Source organism: Echiichthys vipera, assembly GCF_963691815.1.
Source record: "Echiichthys vipera genome assembly, chromosome: 3".
NCBI lineage: Eukaryota > Metazoa > Chordata > Actinopteri > Perciformes > Trachinidae > Echiichthys > Echiichthys vipera.
The window spans coordinates 16,907,963-16,923,593 of record NC_139828.1 but is presented as its reverse complement, the minus strand read 5'-3'; the positions used below and the strand labels follow the sequence as shown (position 1 = coordinate 16,923,593).

The 15,631-nt window shown below is 38.3% G+C and overlaps 1 protein-coding gene across 1 annotated transcript; it reads left to right on the top strand.

The window, feature by feature from the left end:
- Positions 1–1,642: 1,642 nt before the first annotated feature.
- LOC310945041 (uncharacterized protein) lies at positions 1,643–14,058 on the top strand (the record flags this gene model as incomplete). Its single annotated transcript, XM_083910982.1, has 17 exons — positions 1,643–1,697; positions 2,523–2,686; positions 2,962–3,006; positions 3,172–3,281; positions 4,160–4,329; positions 4,548–4,708; positions 4,805–5,015; positions 5,802–6,092; positions 6,312–6,518; positions 8,433–8,593; positions 8,697–8,741; positions 9,211–9,317; positions 9,553–9,722; positions 9,956–10,116; positions 10,436–10,646; positions 12,662–12,871; positions 13,748–14,058. The coding sequence occupies 17 exons, from the start codon at positions 1,643–1,645 to the stop codon at positions 14,056–14,058; spliced, it is 2,790 nt and encodes a 929-aa protein (XP_083767108.1).
- Between the last annotated feature and the right edge of the window lie 1,573 nt (positions 14,059–15,631).

Below are 15,631 nucleotides of genomic sequence, written 5' to 3'. Positions count from 1 at the left end.
AAAAATAAAAGTTTAAAACATCCAGTTTACACAACAGAACTTTTAAGGGATACAGCATCCACTGCCTATGCTGCATTTTCTTTATATCTGACCAAAACAAATATCAAAAGGCCTTCCTCAATTTACAGTACAAGTGCAGTGAAACAAAATTTAAAAAAAAATGTATCCTCAACAACATTTAGATGACTTTAACCAGCATAAGTTTCAGTAGGATGAGTAATTCTGTAATGCTTCATATCATACAGACCTTCAATTTTAATGCATTAACTTTCAATCTCATACGGGGACCTGTTTCAGTTTAATGCCAAGCAGTATATGCTATATGTGACATGACCAGTGAATTCTGGCAATAGGGGAAGAAGGACTCAGGCGCAGACAAATACACAGTAGGGAAGCAGGTAGAATGAAGGAACAGGTCACAAAGAAGCTTATGAGTCGTCAACACGATGGCAGTCTGAAAAATAAGTTAAGAGGGGCACTACAAGGGCAGCATTACCATTACCGATATTAACAAACTGGCAGGGAATTAGTGGAAATGGGCCAGTTATTCACTGCAGGGCTAATGGGGGAAAGTAGAAACAGGTGAGCAGGTGAATGAGAGTCAGATGTGCAAATGAAGCTGAAGGGAAAGAAAGAGAGGCAGAATTGGAAAAGTAGGAGGCAGACTTTGTGAAGGTAAATTGGCTGATCACTATTTCACAGGTTTCTAAAACAACAAATCCAAAATATGCATGTGGTTCGACAACACCAGAGAATGGAACAGATTGTAACTCCCATAGGTGGAGGTGTTGAAAAATAAGATGGTTGAGTGCTTACCGGAGGTGTGGAACAACAAGGCAAAGGTATGTTTTCCTGTATGGGTTTCTGATCCATCTACACATGCCGCAGCTTTGCATTTCTATTCATTTATATCTATTCGTGAGGATTAAACGCCAAAAGCATAGAAATGTCTGTGCACTTGTTATTCACGTTTGTAAGATAAACATTTGAAAACCTCAGTTACTATTGTTGACTGTTCTTCTTCCATCTTTTTTCCATTTTATTTTTTGTCCTTATTCCGACAGTTAAGTACAACATAACTGGAATGTATTTGTAAAAAAAATGTCAACTTCATTAGTAGTTTTTCTGTCATATATTCCCTTCAGTAGAGTTGTTTCAGTCTCTGAGACCATTGAGTTTGTGTTGGCAAAAGCGCTTTATTCCAATTTACAGTTATAATTTTTCTAGCAATGGGTGCTAGCATGCATAGTATATAATTTTTGTCTTTTCCTGTTACCTTGTGGGGTGGTTCCTCAAGTTTTTCCACAATTTTTATTGTTGATGAGGCAACCAAATGTATTCCAAACTAAACTAACTAACTAATAAACTAAAATGCAGAAAAAGTCCTGTTTTGGGTTTGTTTGTAGAAGTATAATCTGTATGTGATTGTGTGTATTTGTGAGTATTTGTATTGCTCATGTTTGGCTTATGGTTAGGCGTGTATTGGTTGTGGTTAAGCTTAGGGTAAGTCTCTCGAGGATATGTGTTAGTCATTTTAATGTCCTTGTGTGTATGCAATCACACTGCCAGTAGGAGCTCTCTTTGCTTTGCCTGATTAGATTGGTGGTTGTGGAGGATATTTGCTCCATCAGAAACATCCAGCATGACTTCGTCTCAGCAGAGTATCAGCTTCGTCTCAGGTTTACTCTTACTGTCAGGTAATGATAACCTACTTCATTTTATTGTTTGCGGTTATGTACGCATTTTATTTTCTAGACTGACGCATGTTTAACTCTGGAACCGAAATGTTCCTCTTGCTCGTCATGTGACTTATAAGGAGTACTGTTATTATTTTAGTATTAATTATTGTAGTACGTCCTGTTTCAAGTTTAAATTAATAGTATAACGATATTATGTCATATTTTCTGTTTTGCCCAGAAAAAATGTAATTGCTTGCATAAGAGAATGTATAAAACATTCATCTATCATTTATCTGTTCACTATATTGGAAATTAAGATCATGTGTAGTATTGAATTAAAAATAAAGAAATCCTTCCTCAAATTTGAGTCAGTTGGAGTTGTGCTACATTATAATAATCTTCATGTTATTATTATATCCATATCCTATTATTATAGGATTTCATTGTGATGTCATGTGGGCTGCTAAAAATAATATAATTACTATATATATAATAATATTACTATTACTAATAAGTCATATGAGGATAATGATGCAATTATCATTTAAACTGTTTTTTCTGTTCCATGTGCAAATAATTCTGTTTACAGGTTTTGTTTGTGATATGTATATCTAAAGCAATAGTCTATTAAGTTTGCAGTTAACAAATATTCTGTCAAAGTTAAAATAAAAACATCTCCCACGATACTTCTTTACCCCATGCATCACTTCCCTATTTATTTCTTAATTTTGCCATAGTTGTTGTACTATACATGGTTCTGTTATTAGAAAACAAAAAGTGCAATTAAGGTGTTATTAAAGCAACAGTCACATGTTTTTATAAACGTCATCTCTCTCTCTTCAGTGTCTATATGTTATAGTAAACTGTCCTGTAAAGAAGGCCACAGCGGTCCAACCTATGAGTCCATGCAGGCTGTCTTTGACCTCAAATCCTTCCGACCAGCAGTGAATCTTAGCAATCCCACCTTAACTAACATCTCTTTCACTCTGTATGCTGTCCTGGGGGTGGTGAGTTTACCTTACAGTTAGCAAACTAAAATAAAACTAAGAGCAAACCATTTCTGAGAGAACCTCCTCCATAGCAGGCAGAGGGCATGTAAGAGAACTTAAATGCAGGTGTTTGTGCAAATGTTCATCACTACAATTAACATCATTGGTTATCATGTGTTTTGTTATAAAATTCTTAACCTCTGCTAACAAGGTTAGTTAAGTCTAACTAACCTTGTTAGCAGAGGTAGCAATCAGCTTCACGTGAGGTTTACCTGTTATTTATTGTATTTCAGAATGAGAAAACCCAAATTCTCACTACTTTCTTGTGGCTGAGACAGGTAAGTGTCATAGAAAGACATACTGTCAATAAATTAAAAATGTCAATAAATGCAATGTAACCACAGCAGGCTCACATACAAAGATCATATCATTACAGGCAAGTAGACATTTTAATTTTATGTTGAAAGTTTAACAGTGCATTATTTTTTGTTTATTCATTGCAGTACTGGCACCATGAGTTCTTGGTTTGGGACCCTGAGGAGTGTGACAATGTCACCAGGATTTCTCTCCCAGTGAAGGAGCTCTGGTCCCCAGACATCATCGTGTATGAGTTGTAAGTTCTCCAGCTGTAAAAGGTTGTTGTTTTTTAAACAACGGCTCATTACAAAGCAGTTAGTGCCCTGATACATACAGATGCACTTACCACCCGTTCACATGCATATTTTAGGTTTCTTCCTGCTCCAACACACCCGATTCACACCTGATTCTAATGATGTGCTCGTTATCAAGCAGCTAAAGCTTGTCACAGTTTTGATCATTGTTAGACTCAGGTGTGTTCGAGCAGGGAGAAACCTAAAACATGCAGGGCAGCGGCCCTCGAGGATGAGAATTGCCCACCCCTGCCATAAGAGGTTTCAGGAGGAGATCATACCTCCTGCCTGAACCACAATTTCTGACAATCTGGGAGCTGCCAAAGACCCTCGAGTCCCGTCCAAACTGTGTCCAGATACACTGCGATATGGAGATAGTAAAATCTCATGTGTCCTGATCTTGTGAACCAGATGTGGCAGCACCTACACTAATCACAAAGACCACACCGGGTGTGCATATGCATCATCTCCCTGGGAAGGTGCGTTGCTCATCCTCATGGGATACCACAGTCAACAGTGCAGTTTCTCCCTAGATGCGAACAGGTCTACTTTCAGTCAAAATGATGCTTAGGAGATGGGTTGTCCTCCTCTGGACATTATGTCAACCTCTGTGTTGAAGACACAAATGTGCCAGGGTATTTTAGGGAGTGGCAGTTATGTTCATTAGATCTGGGATGGACATATTCCATACAGAGGTCCAGGATCAATCAGACACCAGAAAGTGGGGGGCGGAGTCAGATTATCATTTGCCTGTTAAACATGTCTGACGATCTGAGATCAAACCTGAAACTTAAACCTGTTTCTGTTCATTTAATTTCATCTTGACTCCTCCAACTCCCAGTGTGGATGATGATGTTTCCCAAGCGTGCCCTTACGTCTACGTTAACCACACGGGTCACATACGCTGGGACAGGATGCTTCGGCTTGTGTCAGCCTGCAACCTGGAGATCTTCAGTTTTCCTTTTGACGTGCAGAACTGCACTTTTACATTTGGCTCCTACATGCACACCAGTAAGAAAAGCCTTCTTTACATTCACACAATTGTAAACTCATCCCATTATTGGCTACACTAAACTTGCAGTCTGTTGCACCTTTGTTTTTTGTTTTTTTTGCATTAAATAAAGTTAAAAGAAATCAAAAAATATAAACTAATCTGAGATCGTGCTATAGCAATGTCTGGCTAGTTTTCCCTGTCTCGTTTTCTCCTTTTCCGTTTTTTTCTGTCATAGTAAGGGATGTGAGGGTGAGTCCAGCGCTGACCTTTAAGGAGATGTCTGGAAACTCAAAGCGTTACTTGGAAGCCAGTGGAGAGTGGGAGCTGGTGGACATATTGGGAGAGACGTCCATCCTTAAGTTTGGCATCGACGAGTGGGATATCATCACCTTCTGGGTGAGGGAAACCAGTTTACACTGAGTTTACTACTCTTGTGAGGGAAAATACAACAGCCATAAATAAACACCTGGCTATCTGACTCTTGTTCATTAGGTGGTCATTAAGCGTCGGCCAGTCCTCTACGTGGTAAATCTGCTGATCCCAAGCTCCTTCCTCATGCTCATCGACATCCTGTCCTTCTACCTGCCCCCCCATAGCGTCGACCGTGCCTCCTTCAAGATGACCCTCATCCTGGGCTACACTGTTTTCCTGCTCATCATGAACGACCTCCTGCCCAGCACAGCGAACGGCACGCCCATCATAGGTCAGAGGCCACATAGGGGTGACATAACCTGAGCACTATGATGTGGACCTTCGTTATAGGTTCCACCATTACTACCATCATGATAATCCACAGTTAATATCAACAGTAACTGGTCTCCACCACCGAAAGCAGTTTCTGTAAAGTTGCCATAATCAGTGTTTTTATTGAAATAACTAAATCAAAGGGGTTTGTAATTTAGAAAGGGGTCGCTGGTGTCTGTATATGTGTAAAAGTCATCTGTTTGCCAACATTTTTTCCCAATTGCAAGTCTTGCAAGCTAGTTTAACTGCACCCAAGTAACAAGAATAACAGTTTAGAGTTTTCCCCTTCGCTTTTGACAAACTACACAACTGTACAACTGTCTGAAGTTACAACAGCCAAATAACAAATATATATTAGTACTGTAACTGAAAGAAGAGGAGGAATACATATCTGGCTGCTATTTATCAGGGTTTTCTGGTCAATAACTCAATAGTAATAACATATTTTTGTATTCTGTTTTCAAGATGATATTGGGAACTATACATTAATTATATAGAACATACCATGTCAAATACTTCAAACATGTTTAATTTGTTGCAACATCAAACATCAGTTTTAGAAACCATGCCAATCAAGGGTCCTCTGCTTTAGTTGAGTGAGATAACTTCATAAATAATAAATCACTGAGTCAATGGAACTGACCCTCAACTCTGTCAACACCCTGCAGATATATTTTGGCTGTCTTCTGCTACTGAGGAACTTTTACATATACCCTTCGATCTCTCAATCTATCCTTTAATGTAGGTATCTATTTCTCGGTGTGTCTGGCCCTCATGGTTATCAGTCTGCTGGAGACGGTCATCATTACCAATGTCCTCCACCACAGCACCATGAAATATCAAGAGGTTCCAAAATGGGTGAGGGTGGTTATCCTCAAACACATAGCCAACCTCATCTGCTACAGTTGGCCGGAGGACGTCCAGCTCCCCTCTATACCACAGAAAGATAAACCTGAAAGTTCGAGCGGTGTTTCAGAGTCGCCGGTCATCCAGCCAGCCAGCCAGACACCTGCCCAACACTCAACCAGCAGCGGAGGTAATGTACCACAATAATACAACTGTCAACTGGAGCTGCTCGGTGGCCCAACCTCGAATTTAAAGTAACAAAACAACTGTCCTCTTTTACTCTAAACGTGTCATGTAGAAGCAAGCTAATATTAGCTCTGTCAGGTGGTTCAAGGCAGCTACAAAACAGCTACAGAAAGCAGTCACTGAGTGTAAACTGTGATCCCTCCAGTTGCTGTTCTCCTGCCAGGTGCAGCTGCTCTACCGGAGCTTCAACAGATCTGTCAATACCTGGGCGACCTTCGAGCCCACCTCGTCTCGCTGCAGAAGGAGAGCGAACTGCAGGGCCAGTGGTGCCACGTAGGATACGTCCTCGACTTCCTTCTGTTTCGCATTTATCTGCTGCTCATTTCATGTTACGCCCTGGTCATCATCTGCATGTGGTGCGTTTGGATCAGCCAGACCTGAGAGATCAATTGAAGGATGTCTAAGGAACATATTTAAAATAAATTCATATTTCTTTTTCATATCAAGACAAAACAAAGCCCAACTCAACATTCATCAGTTATTGTTTCTGTCAGGTTGGTTTTCTGTGCTCCACTTTTCAGTTCTGCTAGTTTTGTGTATTGAATATGTACATTGAATAATTATTGTGAAAGCTGTTTTTTTTCCAAAGCAACTTTTTGAATGTAAATGATCTGTTGGACCCAGTTTAATCTGGTGCAGGTAAAACATGCTAAACTAATAACTAAATGACGCCTCATATGTATGCCGTACCGCAGTAAGCAAACTGACCAGGTATCATCCAAAATATTCATTATGTAAGCACAGACGAGTGGATTTCTGCAAGCAACTGCCATCGTCCCTATATGCATACTGTCTACTATATACTAGAGTAAATATTATCCTCTGAAGGAGGTTACACATTTGATTTTAAATACTGTAAATTCACGTTGCTCCGGCAGAACGTCTTAGTATGATAGAGCAGACTGCTGACTTTTGTGTGTTCACTTGTCATGAAAAGGCTTAATTGAGACTGGAAATGAAAGATTTAAAGTCCACTGAGCTCATCTTTATCTGTTTCATGCTGCATCACGGTAAGACAGGAATACATTTTGACTATACCACAAAATAAGCGAAAGAATATGATCTTTAATTGGTAATTAAAGGGGTATGAAAATTATTTATGGTCGTAAATAGTTGGAACCTCTTCCAAATACTGAACATAATAATTATAAAGATGTATTTAAAGGGTAGAATAAGGTTTTTTAGAAAATATTGAACTAGAGAAGTCAAATACCAAAAGCATTGCACTTTCAGTTATGAAATACAAGGAAATAAATATATTTATACGTGCCAATATTTTCCTTAAATCACGTCATACATGTTTGTTTATTACAGCTACATGGCACATTAATAAATACAATGTCAGTCCTTGTTTCTGTGAAATATTTATTCAATATTTCCAACTTTTATTTTCCAAAAGAATTCCTTAGTTTATTTTGGTTATGGTAGTTTGACTTATCAGACACACATCTTATAAAAAACAGTACTACCAACTTCTAATAAACTCCTTTATACATTAAAATAAATGTATTTAGTTAACTATTTGGAGGCATTTGTATGCCTTTATTATTGTAGAGCGATGCAGCAAAGGAAATTTGTAATTAATGTGTAATAATTACTTAGAACAGCTTTTGAGTTACCAGGTGGTGGAGAAAAAAGAGATTAATTATCATTAATTGTCATTGACTAGAGCAGGCGTAGTGTCCAGATGCCCGCAGACTTTTTGAGCTTGGTGAATGAGAGGATTTTGTAGTCTGGGTTTTTCAGGGTTTCTGTTGCTATAGATGAAAACGGTTGCATGTTATAGTGTTGTGTTCCTAAGTTTATATTTCTGTATATTCATACACAGTTGGATGACTTTGGTTTATTATAAAGAGGATTATGTTTTCTGTGTCTGGGGTCTTGTGTCTGCTTTGTTTTTCCTCCTGTTTTCCATGTTGCCTTTTCTTCATTTGCATCTACACACCTGCTCTGAATCCGCCTCGTTAATCTTTACCTGCTCTCCAAAGTTTTCCCAGTCAATCAGCTCCCTGTCTTCGGGTAGGCGTAACCGATGACGAAAGTGATGTGCCGTCGTAGTAGCCCCTCATGATAGCTCAGTCAAAGAGGTTATAATAATGTATGTAATAATGTTGTAACCACAGTCATTCTTGGCTTCCCTGTCATACCCATATTGTGTACAGCAGACAAAGAAAGATCTGCAGCGTTTCTGTGTCACACCAAAATAATTGGGACTGAACACCTCCATGTGCATATTTATGAGTAATCTCCCAAATATTGTTTTCTACTTTCTCCTTTAACTTAGGTTTGGTATCAGCATTGAACTGCACCAACTCAAATCCTGAATCCTTGTTTGATGCACTTGAGGAGAATTTATTCACTAAAAATTTACTGCGACCTGTAAAAAGCTTTTCAAGTCCACTTAATGTATCCGTCGATATCACTGTGGTGGGAATTTTAGGAGTGGTGAGTCTACACAAATACATCTATGCATACCTGCACATGAGCATGAATAACTTTTATATGTATTACTGAATCTAATTAACTTAAAAACATGTCTGAACCACAGGATGAAAAATCCCAAACACTGACAACAGTCATATGGCAAGTACTGGTAAGTTATAAAAGCTCTGACAAAAGGATCAATAAATTCAGAATTCGATTCAATAAATCCACTATGTGCAGATTTTGTATGTGATTATGTTATCTCTTAATCATTACGGTTGAATTAGAATTTGTTTGTAGAATAATAAGCAAATCAAAAGATAGGAGGTGTTTATCTTTCATGGTTATTAATAGTGATAATTACTACTACTAAGTCCGGTAATTTGTTCTTGGATTTCTTGAATAACTGCTAATGATACCTGCATGCATTGTTAAAAATTACTAAACTTGAATTAGCTTAAAATTCATTGACGGAATATGTTTTATGAAAAATAACAAATAAAAAAAATAGATAGTTTTCCCCTAAAATGATGCTGACATGGTGTTTTGGATGTCATGTCATATTTGTCTTAATTTAGTGACACAGCTGAAATGGTTAACATTTTCTGAAATCATTGGTGTTGTTGTGTTTAATGCAGGAGTGGAATATCGAGGGACTGAGCTGGGATGAGGAGGAATGTGGAACTGGAAGAGTCTCCATCCCTCGGGATAAGCTTTGGGTTCCAGACGTTCACATCGCAGAGTTGTAAGTTCAAAGAATATTGAGGAGTCTGTGAGCTTTTTCAAATTATTGTCCAAATCTGAGAAATTAGCCTTAAAGTAAAGTAAAAACCTGAAATATCAGCACATGGAAATCAAACTTAGATGCTGTAAATTGTGAGAGGAGAGAGGTAAACCTCCATGTAAGTTTGCAGTTTTACAGTAACTTCTTTATCCATTAATTAATAATTCAAATGTTGTTTTGTTCTATTCCATTGCAGCATGGATGAGGACACATCTCCTCACACTCCCTTTGTCTACTTAAGCAACACAGGTCATGTATTTGATGATAAACCAGTCAGAGTGATCAGCTCTTGCAGATTAGTAATCTACACTTTCCCGTTCGATATCCAAAACTGCTCTCTGACCTTTGGGTCGTATCTACACTTTGGTAAGCCTGCTGTCATTGAACTGCGTAACTTAAAGTGTTGGCCGGAGATTAACTCTTTTTCATTAGGGTTGGTAAAGAAATGTGTGTGACACAAACATGAGGCCGTTTTTTTTTCATTCATTTGACAAATTCAGTTGTAAAAACTTGAAAAAACAAATGATATTTCAAATAACTTCACTGTTAGAATTGAATAACTCAAAACAAAACTTTGCAATAAATGTTTTTTTTTTAAGCTACGGACGTGAGGATGATTCAAGCCTCTACAGGTGCAGATATCCTGGAGGAGTCCCGAGATGTGTTGCTGACCAATGGGGAGTGGGATCTCACAGATATCAGAGTAGATCCTTCTACCCTGGCATTAACTGTGGGAAGTTACTCTGAGATCAAATACTATGTAAGCACTTTTAACTATTCTAATTATTTTGTATTTTGTGTTGATTTAAGAGGGTAACATGTAGGGGACAGACTGGAAATAGAGAGGTAAATGTGTTCACAAGTTTACAAAAGAGCAAAAAACAAACATACATAGTGACCATGACAAACAAAAATCTGAATTATAAATGAGTACAACAGAACAAATTTATAATATTTATGTTTATTAAATGGTGATGTATTAAATTAAATATGTGAAATTCACAGGATAACACACGTTCAATGTAAACCTAAAGGAACGATAAAGTCCCAGTTTGACTAAAATAAATGCTCTTCCCAAGATCATTCTGAGACGTCGGCCAACCCTTTATTTGGTGAACCTGGTGATCCCCAGCTGCTTCCTCATCACAGTGGACCTCTTCAGCTTCCTGCTGCCTCCACAGAGTGTGGACCGGTCCTCATTCAAGATGACCCTCATCCTGGGCTACACCGTCTTCCTGCTCATCATGAACGACCTGCTTCCTGTCACTGGGGATACAACACCTCTCATCAGTAAGTGAAGCCTGGATTATTGTTCCTCTTTTATTCCAGAGAAGGGTGAAGGAAAAACAATAGTGATTTATCATATGGCCCAGAAATAAAAGTACTTTACTTGTCTTTTTGCCGAGTATTCCAATCTGTGTGTCTGAGGCGACTTCCCTCGCTCACCTAAAGAGGCTAGAGTAAACCCCCTTCTCGCAAAACCTACCCTTGACCTGTCTGAAGTAAATAACTACAGACCTGTCTCTCTTCTTCCATTTCTCTCCAAAACACTGGAGCCTGCTGACTTCAACCAACTCTCTTCCAATCTTCACCTGAACAACCTACTTACTCCTCACCGGTCTGGTTTTAAGGCAGGCCACTCAACTGCCCTTCTTGCTGTCACTGACTTCACACGGCTAGGGCAGCCTCTCTCTTCTTTGCGCTCATCCTTTGGACCTTTCTGTTTCCACTCTTCAGTAATTAGGTGTCCCCCTCTCTCTCACCCCATTTCCTAACTGTCCTCTGTAATAAAAATGCTTGAAAAACTGGCAAAGAATAATCTTTAAAATGGTCTGAGAGCGGGACTACTCGAGAGACTCCTTTGTGTCTATAGGTAATTACACATCTGAGTAGGCAAAAAATCCATGTGGAGTTCTCCAAGGCTCCATTCTGGGGCCTCTTCTGGTTAATATCTACATGCTTCCACTGGCTCAAATCATTTAAAACAACAACATATGTTACCATAGCTATGCAGACGACCCACATATTTAGATAACAATCACCATGCAATTATAGTCCAATACAAGCACTAGTAGATGCATTGAGCAAATCAGTGATTGGATAGAGTTTTGGAGAGAATTTTTGCAAATTAAATAAAGAAAAAACTGACATGAGGTTTTTTGGAGCCAAGGAAGAACGATCCAAAATTAGCACCCCGCTTCAAATGGTATTACTAAAAACCGCTAACCAAGCCAGTGTCCACTGTCCATCCGTACCGTGCCCAAACAGGTTTTACGGGTGAAGTCTAGTTTGTTTGACCAGTGTTAGTGCAACCGTACCGCGCCTAGTTGCGGCACGCTTGCCGGCCACGGACCGTTTGGGAGAGGTGGACTTTTGTAAAGCACGTTTGCACATGTACTAGCACAAGCGTGCGCATGTGTACGAGCATGAGGCCTACGGCGGTTCTGACGTCATTTTATGTGCGCCTATGTGTTGTGCCTAGGTGATTTTTTTCCCCAAATGCTTTTACTGTTTTATGTAAAGCACTTAACATTACCTTGTTGTTGACTTGTGCTATACAAATAAACAAATTGCCTTGCGTGGCCTCTGCCAGTGGTTCTGGGTGGTAGAAAGAGTAAGCAGTGGAGAGAGCAGCAGGGGTGGATGTGTTGGCTGGTGATCATAAACCTGAAAACTGTCAGAGTTACGTCTATAAGGACGTTAATGGGTTATCAGGTTTCCTAAGTGTTAATATAAACAGCGTTTCACAAATAAGATCGTATCCCAATTGAAGTGAGGCACCATAGGTGGTATGTCTCGCTGTGTCATAGCTGCTGTTGCAGCTGCTCATCATTTATCATGTTTGCCACGATAATTATTATCATTTTCATATTCCTTCACCTTAGCTGCGCTTGTTTCTACTATTCTGCTGTATAAACTGCCATAAAATATAAGTCATATTCACATTACAATAGATATTATCATAGTTACTGGAAGTGTGTCTCTCTCTGTCCATCTGCCCATCTTTTCTATCTTTCTCTCTCGTTTTCTTCCTCCCCAACCGATCAAGACAGATGTCCGTCCTCCACAGAGCTGGGACCGTCCGAGGTTCCTGCCTGTTATAGGGAAGGTTTTCGTTGCCACCGTACTCTATGGAGCAATTGTTGGGTCTATGTAAATCATAATTCAGTCATAGAATGTGGTATATACCTACTCTGTAAAGTGTCCTGAGATAACTTTTGTTATGATTTGGCACTATAAATAAAATTGAAATGAATTTCATTTAATTCAATCCTCCCTATTTTTGATGTTTTTGTTTCCTGCAGATGTTTTCTTCTCGATCAGTCTCGCTCTGATGGTGGCCAGCCTGTTGGAGACGGTGTTTATCACCAGTATCCAGTTCCGCTCCAGTCATTACAGCGCCGTGCCTAACTGGCTTAGTGTCATCGTGTTACGATATCTAGCAGTTGTCGTCTGTCTCCCTCGAAAGAAAAAGAGCAACCGAATCACTGTCTTCCTCAACCCAAATACTAAAGGTATTTATTATGATTTATTGACATCAACTATAAAAGACAGGAACTTTAACTAAACAAGTGATTTAGTTTGACCCCTAGTTTGCAGGGAGTTGGTGGTGAAAGTGACATTCAAATGAGTAAAGTAAAGCTAAGTTACAGAAAACATTTTTAGTAGGTTTGGTCAAGTTTGGCTGCCAAGTTCTCCTTGCTTGTCCAACTAAGGTTTTAGAGTCACATCTGACTTTGGTAGGAAATGAGGTTTGTCTTGTACAGTGGACTGGAAGGTTACAGATTATTATGATATTAAATGTATTAGATCATTTCATATCTCAACAACAATATATCACAATGTTTTTGGGTAATTCCAAAAAAAAATGTGTCTTTATGAAATATAGTATTTTCTCATTTTATTAAGAACTTCAGTCCAAATTATGTAAATATTGCCATAACAGTTCGGTGCTGGTTTTTCAATATTGCAAAAAATATATACATAGAAATTTCCAATAATTTTGACGATATGAATCTCCCATATGGGCGATATAGAAGAAGTTATTTCGCTCAATATACAGTATCACAATATTGGTGAAATCATGAGTTATGTAATCCAGTTAATCCCACTGAACTTAAAATGTGACGCATGATTATAAAAGCTAAACTGCAATTTCGAAAAATATTCCCTTAGGTATTTCAGATAACATGTGAGTTAATGTACTTTTTATTGTCAATTTACACAATGTAATTGTGTACAACAAAATCACTTGGGTTTTTTTTCTCAATATTGATTCCAATGAAAGACTGTTAATTATCATATTGAATTTTCACCAGGACCTACAAGAGGTTGGCGTCACACCAACTTTGAATCTCATTTGGGTACTTATTTTCCTTATTTTTTGACAGAAACAACATTCAACATTACAAACATCTCAGAGAAACCTCTTCAGCACGTCTTTAGTGCATCTCCAATCAAACCCCCTTCACCGCCTCCTCCAGAGCCTTCCCTGGATGAACTGAGGAAGCTGGGCAGGGATCTCTTGGCCATCCGCCACCAGGTGGACAAACACTTCCAGGGGAGTAAAACCTCAGAGGAATGGCAAATGATTGGGATGGTCATTGATCGTCTGCTGTTTTGCTTGTATATCGTCTTCATATCTGTCAGCTTCATCACCATCATATCTATCTGGATCTGGAGCAACATGCAAGCAGTATGATTTAACTGAGAGCGTTAAAAGCCTGATTAGGAAAATGTTTACACACATTAGCAGTTTACATGTTATATTCTGAGATGTGGCACATGTTTATTAACTCAGTCAAGGAATACAGTGTAAGTTTCTGGATCTTGGAAAACTGAAGTTGTATTCGACAGAGTAAGTAATTTTGAAATCTATGTTGAGATTTAATTTCAATCTTTTATGTCAATCAAAAATATCAAGCCTCAAATTAAACCAGAGTAATAACAATCAAGTAAGCAACCTAATGTGCTGTAGACTCAGACTGAAAAGGTGTGGGCTTTTTAGCTTATTATACCTACCCTTCTTACATTTAAATTATTGGCAAAAGTTCAATCGCCAAGAAATAACAAAAATAAGTGCATTTTCTCACATTGAAAGTACATAAATAAACAAATGTCACATGTCACAGGTTTGCTTCTTTGCTATATTTGCTGTTGACCTCCTTATATTTTCATATTTTTTTCTAACTTGTGAATTAAGTTACTCATTTTTATTTCCTCATCAAGATTATTCCATTCACGTTCTACATCTATTTTTCATAATGGTTAAAACCAGTTCTGTAGCCATTGGGAGTAAATGATGACACGCTTTATAAATTACTTGACAGCTCAACTAGGTCATAGAAGTTTAATGCATACAATTTAATGACCAGGGTTCGATTCTTGGACCTCTATTAACCAGCACACCTGTATGCTCCATTACAAATAATGCAAGACAATAATATTATGTATTATTAGTATAATATATGAGATTATATGATGCAGCTTTTCTATTCCTGTTATCCAACAATTAAAGGCTGTAAATCAATATGTATGCTCCAGTCCCTTTGTTTCCTTGACAGGTAACAATAACCTCACAAGATCAAGTGAACTGCCGTTTCAAGATTTGGGGTAAATTTTGTATTGACAGGATGTTGGCATGAACTGTTGTCTGTAAAATAATGTAATAGGGCAAATGGGGAATAAATCCACTTATGATAAAAATAGCCTGGCATTCTTACCTCAATAAATCCTTTTTTTCTTGGTTATTTGATTATTTTTACTCAACGTTCAGAACATGAATAAAGCAAATAATAATAAATATTTGCTATTTAAAGATATATTGGTAATGGCTTTCTGAGCAGAGAATAAAGTCACTCTCCCTCTAGTGAGTTTCTCTGTTCTTTGTTGTGATAGCCAGTCCGACTGTACATGCATGTTAGTGCATGTGACTGTGAAAAAAACGGTGGTATTTCACATTTGGGTCTGTGAGAGCCATGTGGAGGCAATCCCAGCACACAGTATTTAACAGTATTTCTTGAAAAGCTTCTATTAAGTTATTAAACACAGCCTCACCATTGTTTGTAGGTAAGACATCCTAATACAGGACCACAATGGAGTTTGTAGAGGAAATGGACTCATTTTTGTATTTCAGGACACATCTTAATCTAAATATTTGCTTAATCATTATGTATTCTCTCTGTGAACTTGTTTAACCTCTGCTAACTGTACAATGGCTGATCCTTATCCTGTAAAATCTCTCAGCATTTACTGGATGGGTCTGCACAAAATGT